Source organism: Thermobia domestica, chromosome 6 (genome assembly GCF_964235325.1).
Source record: "Thermobia domestica chromosome 6, izTheDome1.hap1.1, whole genome shotgun sequence".
NCBI classification, from domain to species: Eukaryota; Metazoa; Arthropoda; class Insecta; order Zygentoma; family Lepismatidae; genus Thermobia; species Thermobia domestica.
Genome location: NC_137459.1, coordinates 180,872,067 through 180,892,745, shown reverse-complemented (window position 1 = coordinate 180,892,745; position 20,679 = coordinate 180,872,067). Strand labels below are relative to the sequence as shown.

At 34.9% G+C, this 20,679-nt stretch overlaps 2 protein-coding genes across 6 annotated transcripts in view; one reads left to right on the top strand and one right to left on the bottom strand.

The window, feature by feature from the left end:
• LOC145688344 (SRSF protein kinase 3-like) overlaps window positions 1–20,679 on the top strand; it is a 354,260-nt gene that overhangs the window by 277,998 nt on the left and 55,583 nt on the right. For 4 of the 5 annotated variants that reach the window (XM_081762483.1, XM_081762484.1, XM_081762481.1 and 1 more), the window contains one exon: window positions 15,493–15,912. The exons of the other annotated variant lie outside the window; for it this stretch is intronic. In XM_081762483.1, coding sequence (XP_081618609.1) covers window positions 15,493–15,912 — 420 coding nt within the window. The remainder of the gene's footprint in view (window positions 1–15,492; window positions 15,913–20,679) is intronic. 5 annotated transcript variants of the gene reach the window in all.
• The window catches only part of LOC145688345 (uncharacterized), a 125,373-nt gene that overhangs the window by 64,163 nt on the left and 40,531 nt on the right, over window positions 1–20,679 (bottom strand). The window lies entirely within an intron of this gene.

Genomic DNA, 20,679 nt, shown 5'->3' with positions numbered 1-20,679 from the left:
AACAAAGTGTGAAGGATATATACGGACAGAAAAAAGACATCTTAGTACCAAACGTGATTTATCGTGATGAAATGGACTAGTTTGCCATTATTAAAAAAATAATTAAAAAAAACTGAAGTAAATTATTGAAGTTGGCTTGTCTTTAGCTTTTAGCTAAAACAATATTTTTTTTTTCTTTATAAGACTATACTTTATAAGGCAAGGTGTGTGATCATACCCACAAATTTAGCTAAGGAAGTGAAGGATAATTGTTTATACAAACATTTTACAGGTTTAGGTGCGTGAAACACCAATACACCATGGTCTCGCTTATCCGACCTTGCTTTGTTCCACATACCGTATGATCCGACATATTCTTGCCGATTAGTGCTATCTGCAATGATAATTGCAAGTTGTGGTCTTAATCTATTTTTCATGCTCTGGAGTCGATCGCCTAGCGCGCCCGTCTACACCTTGACTCATATGTCTATCATTCAGTACAGACACGTAGCCAGGTTTTCTATTCGGAGGGGGTCCAACACGAATCCTCGTAAGCACGTAATTCTAATATTTTAAAAATATCAATAATAATAATAATAATAATGCAACAGCAATAATGCAATAATTATTATTATTATTATTAATAATAATTAATAATAATAATAATAATAATAATGTATTTCTCTTAAACTTTTTCCTACTTTTCATTTATAAACCGGTTTACTTCGTAAACTGCATTATAGCACAAACAAAATGAAACATATTTTCGAGAGAAATGTAACTAAAGAAAACTGTCTGCTACGTATATCACATGACAAAAATAGCAAGAAGACATTTGAGTGTATCGTTCTAATATATTAAAAGTTAAAAACAGAACAAAAACGAAATGTTAATCCTATTTAAAACTGTTCTTTAATTCCACCTGGTATAATGGCATTATGGTATGTTCTTAGAATTATAACAAGACAACAGCACATTGCCCAAAGTTTGGACATTGACTCCAAGTAAACTGATATAAAAGAACCTCAAAAGAGTAAAAGCAAGTTTATTAAAAAGTGCTTAAGTTTCGGAAGGGGACAGCCCTCAGGCCCTCACGCTGGATACGTCCCTGATTCAGTGCAGTGCATTTATTTGTTATAAAACATTATTATTAGATGCGTAATATGTAAAATTATATCATAAGTTTTACTTTTAATAGCTCTTTTCTGAACACATTCATATCCGGCGTTCAGCCTGCCTGTTTATGTCGGATAAGGGAAATACTACTGTATTCCAAAACTAGCATATACATGAACTAGAATTGTATCGTCCTAGAACAGACAATAGTGTGAAATGCTTATATTAAAAGGCTGGAATAAAAAAAGTAATTAAAAAAAGCATAAGTACTGTTTTGGTAGCGCGAAAACAAATGAAAAACAATTCAATATATTTCGTAGGTATCAGATTATCATCTTATTGTGTCGATGTGTATTCTTTTTTAAACATATTTATAGTTTTAAAAGTCATACCATTCGCAATATTCCTAAGGAAATCGAAAAAAAAAAAAAAAAAAAAAACCTCCTATGTGCCTCTTGTGGCAAAGCGGCTTAAGTGCATGGACCGAAACCGATTCCCACGTTAAGGTATAGATAGAGTTCCCATATTTCAAAAATGCAAATCCGGGATGCTACTAAATTACGAGAATCTTAGAAATGCTTAAAATTGAAAGAAGTGTTGAATACTAATTTACTTTCCTCCATTAGATAGAGTTGTTCAAGTGTTACGTTATCACATTCTTATTCATTTCACTAGACCTTCTTCCAACGGCGCCAATTTTTCTGTAAATTTGGGGAGGGGGCATTCAAATGTAGAATATATATATATATATATATATATATATATATATATATATATATATATATATATATATATAATATGAGGATTTTAAGACAAATTACACTCAATTTATTCCAAATATTGTATATTCATAAATACAAAGGAGGCCTACATGAGCTTTGGGCGGGCCCGGCCCCCGCAGGATCGGCGCCCTTGCCTTCTTCCTAGTTAAGCAAACGTAAGCAGGTGATTTACTCCCTCCTCGTGGTAAGCAAAATTTTCTTTTTTTTTTTTCCTCAAGATCTGTTGTATTTCGTGAAATAACAGCAGGAATTTCCTGATTACTTAACCATCTAAATGGATGTTTTCACTTAGAGTCATCCCGTCGATTCGCGTTACCTAGGACTAAAATAAATTAAGGGTCAATAATGAAGATGAGACTTCCATATCAAACATGAAGACCATGTGGATCTGAGATATTTCTTTGTTCCAACTTTGATTTTTTCAAATCCATGATGGGAAATTATATTATGAGTACAATTTTCGAAATTAATAGTATACAATCGTAAAAATATCTTACAAAACGATGGTTTATTGCAAAATACTTTGACTCAAAGAATAAATTACAATTAATAAACTTGTTACTTTTCCTGAAGAGTCTAAGTCTTGAATGAGACGGAGGCTGTCAAGCGTAGTGCTTGGAACGATTGTCTCACTTGTTCTACCTTCCCGTGGGGCAGCCTTGATTCGACTTGATCCTAAATGGATTATTCAGAAGTTGAAGTCGGAAGATGTTCCCCATTGTTCCAAAACACTCTTGGTCGTATACAATCTGCCTCACTTGTAAGGGGAGAACCCCATGCCGTAAGCGTCGGTGGAGCACCGATAGGCAACTAGCAACATGTCCCCAAAAATTGGCGGTCCCGCTGTGGTCCCACTTCCGTTTTGAAAATTATACCACTAGCGGCAGAGAAGCAACGGAATGTCAACGAACCACAAAATTATTCCCTTAAAATACGTTAAATCGCCTATATGCGTAATTTGTTTGCATTAAGGTGAGTCTAAAAACATTTTTAAAAAAGTAAAAAAAATGCCCTGAGCTGGGCGCGAACCACCAACCTGAGGGTTACTAGTTGCATGTTCTTCCGAATTCGCCACGGAGGCGATTATGAAGACACAGCTTGTAGAGTGATAAATCGTTGAAGTCTTTTTAAAATTTCTAATCAGAGTGCTCCTTTAACCATGTATATTAAATATTTGAGGAAAACTGTTTGGAATCAGATCAAATGCACTCGCCATGTAACTTTATAACAAAATGGCAAGCGTCTATTTACTTTTTTTCATCGTTCTCCCATATTCACTTGCTAGTGATCGGCGACAGTTGACATCTAAATTCATACAATTATACGCACCCATCTCAAGATTTTTCATTTCATGATGTAAAGGCAGTAGTTACTCTTCACCCCCGGAGCTCAAGTATTGTCCTTATAATAACAATTAGTCAGGGAAAAATAATATAAAATAATAACCGCATGCACATGACTGGCGATAGTTCGTGTTGGTCCCTTTGTGATTCTCCGTGACAATTCAAAGGAGCGCGGATCAAAATAAAGTACTTGCTGTTACGCGGTGGTAACTTCAATACCCCCCGATTCTAGATATCTGCTTCGACTCGACGAATCCCTGCCACTAGTGGCACACGAGCGGCAATCCTTTGACGCGTCGCTATATCGACGATGGACATTTACCGGCAAGTGGGCCATTAGGTATTGACGACGTTTACGGCATGGGGAAGCTAATAAACAAACAAACCAATAAATAAATCTAAAGCCTTATAAAAAAGTTTTCCCAAAATTTACATCTAGCAAAATCATTTGTTGGTATTCCAGAACCGTAATTTCACCTTTATTCATAATTTACTTCTATCGTAGTTTTGATATGAGAATGGTATGTCTGAAACTGTAACACAAGTCATTAATTTTTTTTCTTTCTTTAGTCAGATTTAGCAGTTTTACTTAACAGTCAGTCAATTTGGATCTGTGATTTCAGAGTTTTAGAGATTTCCTTAAATGTTTCTTTCCGACAACAGTTTGCAACTAACACCATTAACGTGTCTCTTTCGATATTTCCATAGGTAATGGCTTGGTCACTTCCAGTATATTTCAAACAATAAACTATTTACAGTGTCTTACTCCATTAATCCGAACTACATTTAATATCCAGCAACTCTGTGCATTTTTCCTTAAATCTGCAAACTTTCTACTAGGTTAAAACTGAGCATTTTCTATTTTCTTCCTTTCTTGCTAAAACAAAAGTGTTCTTTAGACAACCTAGAAATGATGACTCTATACTACATTATGTTGCATAGGGCATTTTATGTAGCATATCATTTGACAGTTGAACACTTTGTTCGTATATTGAAAGCAACAGGGATTAAGTCCTTCTACACTTACATGAGAAATAAATAAATTCTTTTTAATTCGTGGAATTGTGCCAATGCACTAGGTCCAGAGAGTTTTTATTATTATTGTTATTTTATTGACTTAGGTTTTCCTGAATATTAAGCAATATTTCACAAAAAGCTGGTATTTTCAAACAAATGTGTTCGATATCAAGTTTTCATAAAGCAGTCACTCTCTCCTATAAATAATTTCAGAGGGGCCGCGGTGGCTCAGTGATAAAGCGTTAACCTTTGGTGCATAGGATCCTTAGTTCGACCCCAGCTCACACCAAGTGAATTTTGTGGTGGATAAACACCATGTGCATGGGTTTTCTCGGGGTTTTCCCGTTTTCTCCCACTTTCTTCATTTCACCATTTCATTCATTTCTCATCATCACCGTCTCCTTTAGCCTAGCCGGTATAACCGTGGATCGTAAAACTTAAAGATTTGATTTCAAATAATTCCAACCCAAACAGTTGCAGGAAGTATGTCATTTCGAATAAAACAAACTATTCTATAAAATTCTGGGTATTATTATTTTTTATATATACAATTCTAGCGGACCTTATTTCTAAATCGAAGGGTAAGAAGACTAAATGCACTGTCTTATTATTATAGATTCATTTCAATTGAAGCAGTTAAAATAGTTGGGAAAAATTAGAAAGCCATACCCTATATTCCAGTGTGCCACAACCGGATAACACGGCCCACTGGCGTGCCCAGCAAAATGAACAGTGTGACGCAAACTTTTACCTATTATTTACAAGAATATTTGTCGAGTTTATTTTATTTATTATTACCAACGATTCTTCCACGGATCAGCTGTCTGTATACAGTTAAACAAACAAGTATCACATTGAGGGAATGAGTGTAATTATTTATTTTAGTAGTATTAGAAAGGTATATTTTCTTGTATTTTCTACCGAGAATAACTGCATCCGGTCTAGAAAGCTGGGACTAATAACAAATGAACCCGATGTGCCAACCACACCACCCTATAGTCGTGAGTGCCACAAGTCCTTTTCTATGTCTTGGTACCCTAAGGGTTGTTGTCTTCAAACAGAGAGAGAGAGAGAGATAACTTAAGTCCATTGCACGTACATGCTTAAATAAATAAATTATGTAAATAACTGTTTCGTTTTCTGTTTATTATTATTATTATTATTATTATTATTATTATTATTATTATTATTATTATTATTATTATTATTATTATTATTATTATTATTATAAATTTCTTAGGAAGTTGACTGCCATATGTATGCACACGGATCTCCCGTGCAGCGCCTTGTGTATGATTTTGCATACACAAACTATATATATTCCAAGTTTGTTGTGTTCGTTCTATAGGTGTGTTTGTAATTAGATGCATATGGCGTAGAAGTCAAAATTTAATGTCCACGCTACGTATATGCAAAACCATAGACAAAGAAATTTATGAACAAAGACATTCATTTATGTCTGTAAAAGCTAAAACAAAGGGCAAAAATAAAGAATTACTGCCGGATTGTTGCCCGTAGAGCACAGGTGATACCGGTTAACAGCGTTAAATTTAAACAAATAAAGTTTTAATTAAGCACGAATTTAACTTACAATGTACAGTGGGGAAGGCTGAGGAGTTTGCTAGGATCGTTACAATATCGAAGCCCGTGAAATGTACTGCAAACCTGTCCGCAAGCTCCCCGTAATGTTGAACAGATATTGTGTATTCATGCTCATTTCAATGCAAACCTATATAGGCCTACGCACTTCAGTACTCAACGAAGGTGCATACTATTCATGAGTTGAAGTATTAAACTCTCTCACCCAATATATTCTCCTAACATGTTTCCCAGTGATTACAACATTTTTTGGTATCTTAATCACTTCCTAGTAGGATAGCTTTACCTAGAGACCACTGATTAACCTGGTATTGGATGTTTCAGTTTATTACCTTTGGAGTTGACAGTCATCGGTTGGACATTTCACACGCAAATATCTAATATTAACAACTTCGTAATATTGTATTATTTCTTTGCATTATCCATTAGCTTGGTTAGGCTTGTTTAAACACTTTTCTCTTTGCATCTACTTATTACCTATACCTTAACGTTGGATAAAAATACATTAGCTCTCACCAGGAATCAAATCCAGAACCATTGCACTTGAACCATTTGGCCACAACAAGGCACATTTGAAAAGAAGTTTCGATTTTGTTAGGAAAATTGTGATTACAGAATAGGTGTAACATTTAAAGATATATTTAAGAATGGGTGCGGATGAAACTCACTGAATTTCTCGCTGGAATTTCTTAAACTGACACGTGTTACGCTGCAGCTATTACTGAAACATTTATTTGGGAAATGCGAATAAAATAATGTGTTTTGGAAAACTTTGTTCGAAGCAACTTACGTCCAAAAGTAAAGTACCCATTGATCATATTTGTGTTAGAAATAACTTATGCCATATATTAGAATTAATAAGGAAATAATTGTATGTGAACTATGAGCAAAAGCGTCTGAGTACTTTCTGAGAAAATCGTCAAAAAAGTCATCCCCAAGAATAAAATATCCCTTGTATATATTTTCAGGACAAACGAGTTATGCTATCTATGAAATACGAACAAAATTGCCTGAGTCGTTCTCGACAAAATCGTAGGGTAAACCTTGCTCCGAAAAGTAATATACCACTTCTAGCTTTTTAGGATGATGGAATTATACCATATCGTTAGGTTATTTATGTAACATTTATTTATGAAATATGAACAAAATTGCGTGAGGTGTTAATGGGTAAATCGTCGGAGAAGAATAAACAGAGTAAACTACCCCTTCTGAATGTTCACACAACGAACGAGTTGTCATATTGTTAGGTTATTAATGATACATTTATTTATGAAATGTGATTGAGAAAATTGTTCGAAAAAAACGCATCCCATACAGTAAATTACACCTTATGTATTTTTTCAGAGCAATGATTTATACTACGGCGAAGGGTTATTAATAAAATATAAGCAAAATCTTGTAAAGAAGTAAGCAAAATCTGTGCAGCTGTTTTGAGACAATTTAATTATGTTAAATTTTCATCCTTCAGTAAACTACCCTTATTTTTAGGTGTCGGAGAATATAGAATTCGAAACGATAAAGTGTTATAAAAACTTCATGTCTAGAATTCGGTCCAGATACGTCGAACAGTATGGCCTCTATTTGAATGCATGTAGAAGCGTGAAGATCCGACAGACGAACAGATGAACAGACATCAAAATCACTTTTTCGATATGTGGGGGGCGTGAAACTTGAATTCATTGAAATCTCGAATTCGATTTTTATCACTATCACTACAATTTCTTCTTTCGTCGCTCGAACGTGAAAACGAATAGGAATACAACGACACGTAAGGTGATAATTTGTAATCCCCAAAATTTAATGAGTTACGTTTAATGTGTTGCCATGCTAGAAAAAAGCTTATGCCTGTTTTATATATCATTTTAATATCAGCTTTTCACGCTACTATATAATGTAGAAATATGGTATGATTATCGTTCATATTCATGCTATCTTTTGGAAATATTCGTGTTCCGCATACATAGATCTGTATAATTTACTTTCGTTCAACGAAAGCATTCTTTATTCCTTGCATAGACTTGTTATTGCATTTCTTGCACTTGTGGATATGAAAAAAAAAAAAAAGAGAGAGAGAGAGTAAATACTCTAAAAAGAAAAAAAAAACAAGCACACACACACACACACAATCAATAATTTGACATCAGCTTTTTCCTTTCTTCCATGACAACAAGCTATTCTAACATTCGATGTAACGTCATGTCGATGTAACAAGGGGTAAGACTGTAAAGACTGTCAAGGTCGCGTATGTTCTTTTTCTTGTTCTTGACACACAAATCCGAAGTGAGTTGTCTACTGTTCAAGAACGGGCAGGGGAGGTGTAACAAACAAGACCATAAACTGAAAACAAACGCTGTTTCCAATAGTACACTTATTCTAATACTGAATAAATACGTCGATTAAAGGATACTATCAATAAGTTATTTCCTTATTATATTGTTTCGGTTCTTATTAACATCAAAATTACACACTTCCTATAATGTTTTGAAAAAAAAAATGCGAATCGATCTCGTGTCAAAATAATAAAATAACTGCTAGTCCGCCTTTCCATCCACCTAACCACGGAGACTACGTTTTGTTTGCTCTCTTTTTCTTAACAAATAATGCTCATAACCATGGTGCGTATCGCTTCGAACCTTAAGATAAGAGTTTTTCTGTTTAATTCTATATTTTCGTACATCTTAGTTACAGATGCTAATTTATATTTGGCACACCATCTAGACACTAGGTTTAAACCAATAAATTCAATATTTTACTCCACTTTCCAGTTCCTTCCCCCAGCTCATTCACTGCCTATTGTCAATTTCCCTTCGCAATCGTGCTCTGCTACTGAAAAATCCCTAGAAAGCATGATTGCCAGTATACACAAAACTGAGCGTAATTTTGTTTTTTGCTTATATTTTTATTATTTTATTATATTTTTTGAAAATACTTCCTTAGATGGATAGCTTTCTCCACATACTCCACATACTAATAACTGAATTTTACTCATAAACGTAAGGAAAATGGAATAAATGCGAAAAATCTTGATTTACAGTATACACGCAATTTTTTTGCGCATGTGGGTACGTCTCTCTCTCTCTCTCTCTCTCTCTGTATATATATATATATATATATATATATATATATATATATATATATATATATATATATAACTCTCCAATGTCTAAATCTGGCACAGATTTCCACCTTTATCCTCTCTCACGAAACGTAGTGATGCACTGCACGTAGAATGATATAATATTGCACGTGCTGCCATTCACTATCTTTGTGACTCCATTACACGTCGCATCAGAGCTGTTCTGAGAGCAAAAGGTGGTGCAACTCCATATTACTCTGGTAAGTTGTCCTTTTTCAGGTGGTTCTATTAAATTGGTAAGTACCTGTATATCGGGTGTTCTCCAAAGGACGCCGATGAACCACAGTAATTTTTTAAATTAAAGTTGTGACCTATATACACAAATCGAAAACTCTGTGCCCGGACGTCAAACGAAATAAACTTTTTCCAGATCTATACTGTAGTGGATTGAAAGTATTCGCATATTTTCTTAGTAAGCAGTTTAACAATTGAGCAAGAAAATCAAATATTTAAATTGATCGTTGAGTATGTGTAAATTCGAATAACATATGGGTGAACAAGGAATTGTTTGCTAAAATGTTTATCATCGATTTTCTACTTCATTCCATTTAAAATGACTAAAGAGTTACATCCAGAATATCTTCTGCATATTATTCTCGGTTACATGGCCTTAGTTAATTACAGGTTATTATTGTGCAGCTGGTCTATATGTGCTATATGCTTGAATATACAGCAGACCGATGGTGAAGTATATTACAGTCTTGTGGAATAATATTGAAATATCTATAGTTATCAATTGACGACGACGCATGGTGAAATTAAAAACCAGGCTCATTCACTTTTCTTTAGTTTGGTAAAGAGAAAACAAATGGTTAATAAAACTAATATATGTAGGATACAGTTATTTTGCAGAAGAGCGCGGTGGCTCAGTGGTAGAGCGTTCACCTCCGGTGCTTGGGGTTCCTGGTTCGATCCCAGCTCGCGCCGTGTGGAGTTTGTGGTGAACAAACACCTTGCTCGTGGGCTTTCTCGGGGTTCTCCAGTTTCCTCCCACTTTCTTCATTCCACCATTTCATTCATTTTTCATAATCACCGTCTCCTTTAGCCTAACTGTATAACTGTGGGACGTAAAACTCAAAATTTTAATTTTATACTATTATTTTGCAACAACATTCCTTTGAAATATGAGGTTAACACAGGAGATGCAGCCACAGTCGTTCAAAATAGCATGTTTTACTAATCTTCAATTAGAAGCCATAGCTATTCACTTAAAGGCGGCTGAAGGCTCACCTATAATTGTGCAAGGCGAAAAAACAGTTTTAGTCGTGAAATATATATTTTCTTGGAAGATGATTATTGTGGTAGTGACAGGTAAGTTAGATCATCTCATTATGGGAATGCCATGGATTGATATCATGTTTACATATGGAAGACAATTTCTTCAAAAGCTGATACACAATACCCTTCTCACAGTGTGAATGATACATTTGTGACTGACATTAGTAACACCTTAAAGCAGAGATTTCCTGGCGTATTCTCAGATTCTGTTGGTTAGCCAATCTCAGGGTTCGTGTGTCAAATTCCAATTAGGCCGAATGCAGTGCAGATATTAGGAAATATTACCAATTACCGTTTACTGTTTCTGACCTAGCAAAGAATGATGTTGAAGTCTTAGTCAAACAAAGTATCTGGAAACCGGTACAGTACTCGGATTGGGCTACCCCAATGGTAGTGGGGGAAAAACAAGAATGGAAGATTTAGATTGTGTATAGACTATAAGGTAACATTAAACAAAGCACTAGACAAAATTGTTTTCCACTGCTAAATCCGGAAGATATTCTTAACAGTTTGCTGGGAATGATCTCTTTTACGGTAAGCGTATCAACAAATATTAGCAGATGATGAATCCAAACCTTTTCGTACAGTTAACACGTCTTGTAGGCTTTTAAATCCTCAACGGTTGCCATTTGGGTTGATATGCAGTCCCCACATATTTCAGAGGATAATAGTGCACATTTTAAAAAAGATTTTCTGGGAGTATTCGCACTTCTGGACTACATTTTAATAACTAAGCGTGATATAGAGAAGAATGTTTAGAACGTACTAATAGAGTACTACAGTGTTGACATTCATGTCACGTTAAAATATGCTTGGATAAATGCCAGTTTTTACAACCTGAAATTACATATCTGGGACATACGATTTCTCCAAGGAGTATTTTCCCAACTATGAAACACCAAGAGGCGATTTTAAAATGTGAAGCATCAAAGGAGGTGCCTCAACTAAAAGAATATTAGGTAAAGTATTTGCCGAAGTTTTCCTCATAGCTGCCTCACTTATTTGAATTATTAAAATGGAAGCAGAGATGGCTTTGAACAAAACCGCATAATAAGGAATTCCAACAATCAAAATATATGCTCCAGCAGATTTGTCAAAGGTTGGTTCCACTGTTCGAATTCATTCTCAAGAGTTGGAGCTCAACTTTATAACAGGAAACAAGGGAAACTGTATACTGTAGCTTCAGCATCATATAACTGGAGACCTTTGGAACCCGTGACAAGCACAATTTTATTTACAGTTAAGTTACATTAGTTTCTATAAATGTCATCCGGAAATAAAAATGTGCGGAACAAAGAACTTCTCTTACTCACATTTCCATTGGGGGCCGCGGTGGCTCAGTGGTAGAGCGTTCACCTCTGGTGCATGGGGTCCCGGGTTCAAACCCTGCTCCCGCCAAGTGAACTTTGTGGTGGACAAACACCGTGTGCGTGGGTTTTCTCGGGGTTCTCCAGTTTCCTCCCACTTTCTTCATTCCACCATTTCATTCATTTCTCATAATCACCGTCTCCTTTAGCCTAACCGGCATAACCGTGGGACGTAAAACTCAACGATTTCATTTTTTTTTTCACATTTCCATTATAATACCACGTATCAGAGCGGGAATCTTAGATTACTGAATAGCTTCATGACTACGTAATTCAGAGTTGAGTCGCCAGTGGGCTACTAAGTCTCGGATAAATAACCTACTAGTGGCTCGGGTTCTACTTTAAGTAGTAGTTCTTGACTTTTTTAGCCTCGGTAACGAAGGTGTACTCTAAACCCAATAAATCAACGTTGTACAGGAAGTATGTAATGATTATGTATTAGCCTAGGAATGTAAGGGTTGATATAGTTCTAATAAAGTCTTTGCGAACAATGGATTATGAACGATGGTTACGAGTAACTGAGATTGTAGAAGTTTGTGGTTTTATGCTTGCGATAAAACCATCATGAGTTGTGGTTATGTTTAACAGTTTCGAGTAAACGCTAAGGGGAATAAATAACAGGTCACATGTGGCGTGTACTCTTGTTACCTGCTCTAGAAGTTAGCCCTAGATCCTAAGGATTCTAGATACTCCTGTAGAATACATTGGTTGTTACAGCAACTTATTGGTAACAGGTTATAGTCCAAAAGCGCTTCTCCGTCATCTCGCGAATAATTTTGTTCAAGGCTGATAGACACGGACGAACATGGGTAAAGTAATATCATCATTGAGTCATTTTTTTTTTTTTTTTTTTAATGTAAAACAACAGTCAAGCAGACAGTTGATGAAAATAGGGCATTTTTTTTCGAGTATGCCCATATAACAACATAGTTGTTAAAATGGTATAATTTTGCATATTTAAAGTTGCCAACGCTCTCGTTTTTGGAGCGCTCCCGGGTTCGATTCCCAGTGAAGACACAGCCGGATCGGTGTAAAAACCTTTTCACGTTAGCCATCCTGAATGAGGTTTTTCCTTGGGTTTTCCTCATCCACACTAGGCATGCCTGGATGGATCTAACATAACGGTCCCTACCCCTCTCCTTACTTCATCACTTTCCCAGGTAGTGTAATCGCTGAGGGAGTCATCCTTTATCCCTGATGGGCCAAAATGTCCATAGATACCGAAAGTCGAGATATATAATTCCTAATTCCTAATTGAGTGCGTAAACTTCGGTAGGAGACAGGTTTCCACTTACATGAAATGCGTAGATGTGTTACGTAAAACTAGCCAAATAAATGCAAATAATTATATTCTGAAATTCATAATTTAGCTTGAAGATATAATTTTTAATTATTTTTCGTTGGCCATTGTGGCTTCTTAATAGAGTCATCTAAAGCATCGAATCAGAATTAAGACTTCTGGTCAATCTATGTGGGGTGCTAGATAGACATACATAATGTACGAGGGGGGACCCAAAAGAAACCGGATTGAAAGAGCGCTCCCGTTCCTAGGCGTAGTAGAGAGTTCTTCTGCTAAGTGGGTCTAATAGAGACCTTCCCAGATCAGTTGGCCAAGCGGCGTCTGCGTAGGAGGTGAACGTTTGATCGTATTATTGTTTTTCTCAACTGTTCTCGTTTGCCGTCTGCGAAATCGTTATGTCAGATTCAAAGGAACGAGGAGTGCGTTTGCTTCCTACTTGGAAGATCGGAAACGAAAACTTACCAAATGCTTTAACAGGCTTTCAAGAAGGATACTATGAACCGCACACAATTTTTGAGTGGTTTGAACACTTTAAGTGTGGTGAGATGAGTGTTGAAGTTCATGCTCGTTCTGGGTGCTCTTCATCATTTCGAAACGACGAAAACATCGAACAAATCTGCCCCAAAATCAGCGAGGATCGTTGTTTCATGATCGATGATATTTCAAAACAGGCAGGAGTGAGTTGGAGCTCGTGCCAGCATGAGGTTTTGCAAATGAGACATGTTGCCGCTAAGTTTGTTTCTCGCCTGCTCACACAGGATCAAATCATTCGTATAAATTTGAGCCAGGACTTGAAAAAATCAGATTAAAAGTAATCCAAAGTTTTTGACCAACATGATGACATTTTCCGATAATTAAACAAAATCTAAAAGGAAAATGTTTTGATGGTGTAAAGGCTGTAAAAAGAACTTCGCAGAGCGCATCGGACGATATAAAAGTTGCAGAGTTCTAGAGGTGCTTCAAACCGTGGGAAAGAAGACGGAGAAATGAATCTCATTTAATGGAGAGTACTTTGAAGGAGACTGAAAGAATTTTGTAAAAAATGTAATAAATTATTTTTTAGAACGAAAGTCGTACATCGTTTGCTGTGGGATATTGTTGTTTTCTTCCACTGTCTCATGCTATCAATATTACCATTTATTATTGTATCGTTCCCTTCATATTATTATAATAGTAGTATTGCTACTATGTTTCATATTTGCTAACTGAGACTAAATTCTGACTAGAAATTGAAAAATTATTGCCAGAAACACATCTGATTGATGTACATCAAAGTCTAGTAACTATGCTAGCCATTCAATTACTAGATAGTTTTTTAGATGTACTAATCCTTGTGCATTGAGTTAAGAGTCAAAAATATTGTGTAGGAAACTGCTAAATTTTAATCTGGGATTTATCAGTTTTTTTATTAATAACAATTAAACTAAATCGATTTTCTACGAACTTAGTTTTGGCAACATACTCAACATGTTTATTGATGCTCATTTGTCTTATGCAGATTTTGAGAATCTTTTGAATAAATTATGTAATGTAATAATTTTCGTTCAAAATTCGGAGGAAATAATTAACTTCAATAGATTAATTACGTTACGATCCTATAGACATGATAAATATTGTCGTTTAAAAAAGAAAGAAAAAAAAACATTTTGCACAAAATGATCTTTGTTTTATTCATTTCTATGATGAAACTCTGTGCTAGAAATTAGCAGTTTTCTTTTCTGCAGTTCTCCACAATGTATTGCTAGTTCTTAATACAGTACTTCATTTTCTATAAGTTACTACGTTCAGACCCTGCAAGGAATACAAAACCTTCCCAATTTAATATTAGGTCCTGTCCTTTATAACCTCAGTGTCATGTACTTGAATGTTAATAATCTTACTCATACCAATGAGGGAAAGAAGGTATAATTTCAGCTTTAGATGAGAATACAGAATTTCAAAGTAAGGTGAGTAGCTTTTATTGTAATGATATACATTAGAAAAAGAAATTAAAAAAAAAAGTTAGTAAACCTGAAACACATAAAAGTTGCAAAATTTGTCGTGTATATCTAATACACCTTTACATGCTAGTAGACCTTTCTCTCATATCGCGCCCGTGATGAATTGTATAACTACGAGTGATTTACCAGATCTGAAAATGTTTTGAATTTCTTTTTCTATTGATACCACTTTTACGTATCTGAGTGTTATTAAACGTGAGTTAGGAATGTTTCTAATTGAAATATCTGTTATAACCTTATATAAAAATTTGCATAAAGATAACATACGCATAAGTATCATAATTAAAGGAAGGCATCAGTTGCACAAATTGATAAGCTACACTAGAGAATGTCTAGATAGGTAACGTTTATCTTTGCTTTCAGATTATAACATTTGAATTGACATGTATGTTCTGTGTTGTGTACGGAATTTATTTATTTAATTCTCTCAGTCGCGAACAAAAGATAGAAAATTAGCGTTTAAAATTCCACCAGTGTTTGCTAATGAAGTTCTGAGCGTACAAAACTGATTGTTGTATGCATATTATTGTAATAACAGTTTTCTAATGTATAATTCGTGTTTCTTTATTTTGTAGTGAGTACTGCACCGAAAGAATTCCAGGCTCCAGATCTTAATACCAAAATGTCTAAGAACAAGAAAAAGAAGCTGAAAAAGAAGGCCAAAAGGCAAGCGGAACTTTTGGAAAAGCAAATTCAGCAAATGGAAGAATTGGAGGGTAGGAGTCAAAGTGGTGCCCATTCTGGGGGGGAAGAAGCTGAACCAGAAAGTGATGGACCAAGTGGTGGTGATGGAGAAGAATTCCAAGAAATTCCAGTGCCAGACCTTCCCAGTGTTTCTTGCCCTGACAACCAACATAGTACAGACACTACAGATATAAACAATACTCAGCAGGCTAGCAAAGGCCTCTCTGGTGACAATGAACTCACTCCCAAATGTCAAGGGCCGAAGATTTCCAATCCTCAGCAAAACGGTGATATCAAGAAATCTAAGTCGAGTGAGTTTATTATTGTTATTTGTGTAGTGCTTCGCAAGAAAAGCAGACAGTTAAGTGGTTAAAGGCTTTTCGATTTAATATGAGCAGCTTTCTTCGAAATATTGCAAAATTGTCAGTTGACTTGCTGAAGGAAGTGGTAGTTGTGGCTGCCGATAGTAGTAGAAAACGTTGGAGCATTGATATAAAGCAGAGATAAAGTTTGCTTTAAATGTTTGGTAGTATTTTATAATCAGCACCAATAATGCATATATGTATAAACTACCTCTATCTTTAGATAAATAAGTTAATAAGTATGGTAGTGAAACTTCCCCAGAATTGCACCTCCCGCTGCTCGAGATAGCAATAACGGTATATTTCTAGGTATATACCGGCGAAGAGTAAGATAATTACAGATTATTATTGATAATTAAGTATGAGACATGGATTGATTTTATAACTTCTGCAACACGTATTAACGTGCGAAAGATCTATTTTTAAAGTTAAGTAATAAAATAAACTGTCAACAATTTGGTGCAAATGCCTGTATGCTGTAATCTTGTAGGCAGTTTCTTGTATGGAGAAATAACCCATGTGAAAGTCCTCTTATCCTGATTATTCCGTTTTCGACACTGCTCTAATTCATGGGTTAAAGGTTTTTGACAAAGATCTATCGCTACCTTGATATCAGTTGTTACTGAATTAATAAATTCTTTGACAGTAAGAGCAGGTTGCGTATAAGGTTTGATATATCGATACTGTACATGGTCACTTGTAAGCATATTCGATTCTTGGTGTGGTATTACTTGGAACATGTTTTGTTTTAGTCCTGTTCTTCAGAAGGTACGTCTCACGAGTTAAAATATTTCAATACTTTTTTTTAGTGGCGTCTGATTGTGCATAATGATTCAAAGTGATTTCAGAATATGTGATTTAACGTTGTTTTTTTTAACTCTCTATATATAAAATAGTGTGCGTTAGGTGAATTCAGTCCTGCTTATGTTACTACTATTGGTCTAAAATAAAACAGCAAAACAGCGTTTGCATAATTGGTGCTGAAGTACTCATTGTTGCCGGTATTCTGCATGTTTGTCATTGTTAATGCCAGTTATATTTGTTGAGTGTATGAGGAATTTAATGTTATCTGTTACTACCAAGAACCTAGATTACTTAATGTTACTTTTCAAGAAATTAGTGGTAGTTTACCCAGAAATTGGTGTTACTTTTGCTTTAAAAAAGAAAGCCAAAAGTCACGGATCACACACTATACTCTTCGAGCTTTAACCATTGCAAACCAACGCAAAAACGTGCGAGATCTGTACAAGAGTAATCGCATTTTCTCTAATTGGTGTAAAGCTGTGTGGGATTTTCATTTTTTTCCCTTGAACATTGCCACGGGGCACAGAGACACAGATGAATAAAACATCATAATGCTGTTTCCTAATTTTTATCCGAATATATTCACAACATTTGCACAGCAGCAAATACTTTATTTTTTCTGTATTTCTCGTCCTCAAATCTCTGTAAATAGTAAGAATGGAACATCACCAGAAATTAGTTATTCTGCGACATTAATTTCGTAACATTTTGAACATTGAATTTCATATTACGCCCATATAAATACTATTTGCAACAAATTACATTTTTTGATGTTATCAAATATATATATATATCTCAAGTGTTTCTAACGATGTAGGGTAAATCCATATCAAATCAATCAATAGTGGTTGCTGACTAAGTGTTCCTCTTTTATTTGAGCCACCATTTTATATAGGCGAGTAAGCATATTTTGCACTTTACAAAGGTTTACTATAGACACCGCGGCTCAATTAGTTTTGAAGATATTAAATTCAGTCAAAAAAAAAAAAAACAACTTAAAAGCGAATTAAATATTCAGTATTTTTAGTCCAGTACACATTTAAAGCTATCATACTGCAAATACCTTTTAAAAAATAGTGAAAGTTCAAGTTTGAAAAATACAAACTGTCACTTTTAAATTTAAAAAGTCAAAGAAAAAATGAGAACCCTTTATTTTTCCTTTCTAGAAATAGGTTTTGTGTTATACTACTACTTCAAATGTTTGATGACTGAGAGTCTAGTCTCTTTCTTGTTATGGCTCTCCAAACACTGGGATTTCTCGAAAATCATTTATATTCAATCAGAAATGTTTCAAAAGGGGACAGTTGGAAAATCTCAAATTTTCAGAAAACAATTGCTATTTGTCAATTATTAGGTGGTTAAAGTTTGATAATTGATACTTTACTTTTTTTAAGCAACTGAAGTACAACTAAATTGATGGTTCATTCTAAAACCTAAACTATATATGTTAAATATTAAAACATACAGTTCAGTTCAATTGTGCATATTGTTTTGTTGTAATATTTTATTGTGACAAACTAATTATCAATCATGTTTTGAGGGAAAAAATATTTAAACACTGTTTTTGTCTTCTATACTGTTTGAGCTTATGAAATTCATAAAGTATTTAAGACCACTTTATTCTGTTTAGCTTACAGTTTAAATACAATATAAAAAGAATACACACAAAAGACATTTTTGAAGTCGGCGCGGCCAAACGGTCCTTAGTCGACTTTTTTTCTATCCCTGCTTTACGAGTCTAGTGGCACGCATCTAGTTCTGCTAGGCTAAGAGGCAAGAATACATGCACATTCACATATATCCATCTAGAAATAATCGGTAAATTATCCAAATTTTTAAAAGGTCTAAAGTGATGGCAACAATGTTTCATCGAAACTTCACACACGTGCCGTTTATAGCTTGCTGGAAGAGTTGTGGTCAACGAAAGATGTCTTAGCTTCAGTATAAAGGCAGCCGACTGAGGATCGTTTAGCCACCAATTTTAAAGAAGGTGTTTTCTGTTTGTATTCTTTTGTATTTTATGTAAACGGTAAGCTAAACAGGACAATTTATTATTAAAGGGATGTTCACTATTTTTTTATATTTTTTTTTTTCGAAACGTGATTAACAATTACTTTGTCCGAGTAAACTGTTATTACAATAAAACAACGTGCACAATGGAACAGAACTCTATATGTTGTAATACCTAATATCTGTAGTTTAGTTGTAGAATTAACGATCAGTTCAGTTGTACTTTAGTTCCTAATAAACCGAATTTCGCCCCCGCCCCGCCCCAAAGAAAAAGAAAAAGAAGAACGTAAGTTAGAAAGTAGTCAAGTCTCAACGATCAAATTTTAAACACTTCTTAGTTCACAAATAACGATTGTTTTCTGGCGATTTGGGATTTTTCAAACTTGTCCCTTTTGAGATATTATGGTTGAACATAACCGATTTTCGAAATAGTCCAATGTTTGAAGACTCATTAAAAAAAAAAAAAAAAAAAATGTCAGATGCTAAACTGTTTTAGGAAATAGCATACCATGAAGCCCACAGCTAGAGGAAAAACGGTGAGTCTTATATTTCATTCGTAATTTTTAATTTAAAAAATGACAGTTCGTGTTTTTAACCTTTAAACTTTCGGTATTTTTTAAAAGGCATTTGTAGGTGTAAATAGGCCTAAAAGTGCACTGGTCATTATTTATTGTGCATTTAACCCCCTTTCAAGTGGTTTTCGTTACAAAACAGTATCTTAAAAAGTAACACAGCTATAGCTTTTACCTCAAAACTTTGTAAAGAACAAAGAATACTTACATTGTATATAAAATGATTGCGCAAACAAAAACGGAACATCTAATAAACGCTTGTTTTCAACTCTTTAAAAATAGTACAACTTTGTGTACAAAAATTGCAATGAATAAATAAATATTATCAGCACTCTTTTAATATGAAATTTGGTGATTTCAAATGGATTTAGCCTCTGCTTGCAATAGCAGCAGTGTTTAAAGTAAGGAAGCTGGAATATGATTGTAATTTGTTATAGAGTAGAAAGCAGACAGGAAAAAATAAATCGGTAATCTCCGTAGAACCTACTTAATATCAAAATAACTGCAGGATATTTTGTTCGTGATTTTACGAGATGCCACAGGTATGCCACAGAAGGTGTGAATCCATTCGCTTATTAATCTATCCTTTAGTTCCAGCAGAGTACGAGGATTCTTTCTTCTGCGTTTCGCCCGTTCCTTCAGTTGTCTCACCGAGTTTTCAATTAGATTTAAATCTGAAAACTTCGGAGGCCAGACTAGGCGCGACATTGTACAAATGCTTTGAGACTATGTGAACATGGAACTTCTCATCTTGGAAGATGAGTTTCCACTGCATATTTATTCATCATGAAGATGGAGAAACTGCAATACCTGATCACTGAGAATGAGTAAATAAACATGCTGGTTTCATGTTCATTCGCCTATAGGAGTGAGACCAAGTCGTGGTATGAAAAACACCCACACACTATCACAAAATTCTTCTCCAGGTTAAATCACTCTTCACACACTGGAAGTAAGTGAGCTTTCAATGCACTCGACGCCTTGTATCATTAGAAATCAGACACAAACGCGACTCGCTGAAAAACAATACACGTTTCCAGTCCGTTATAATCCATTGTCTGTGTTCTTAAGTCCTTTGTGACAAGCTTCAGCTTTATGCAGTGAGAAGTAGTCTCTCTCGTGGTATTTGATTCCAAGTGTCCATTGTGTGAAGTTTCCTCGGCAGTGCTTTTTCGAAAGTTGGTTGGATGGACTTGTATTGACATACTGCAGCAGGTTCATAAATTATTTTCTTTGATTAAGCGTTAAACTCGTCAGCTCTATTTCTCTGAATTATTATGTTTTTGCGACCATTGTTCTGACACTGTTTGGTGTTCTTACAGTTGCTAGA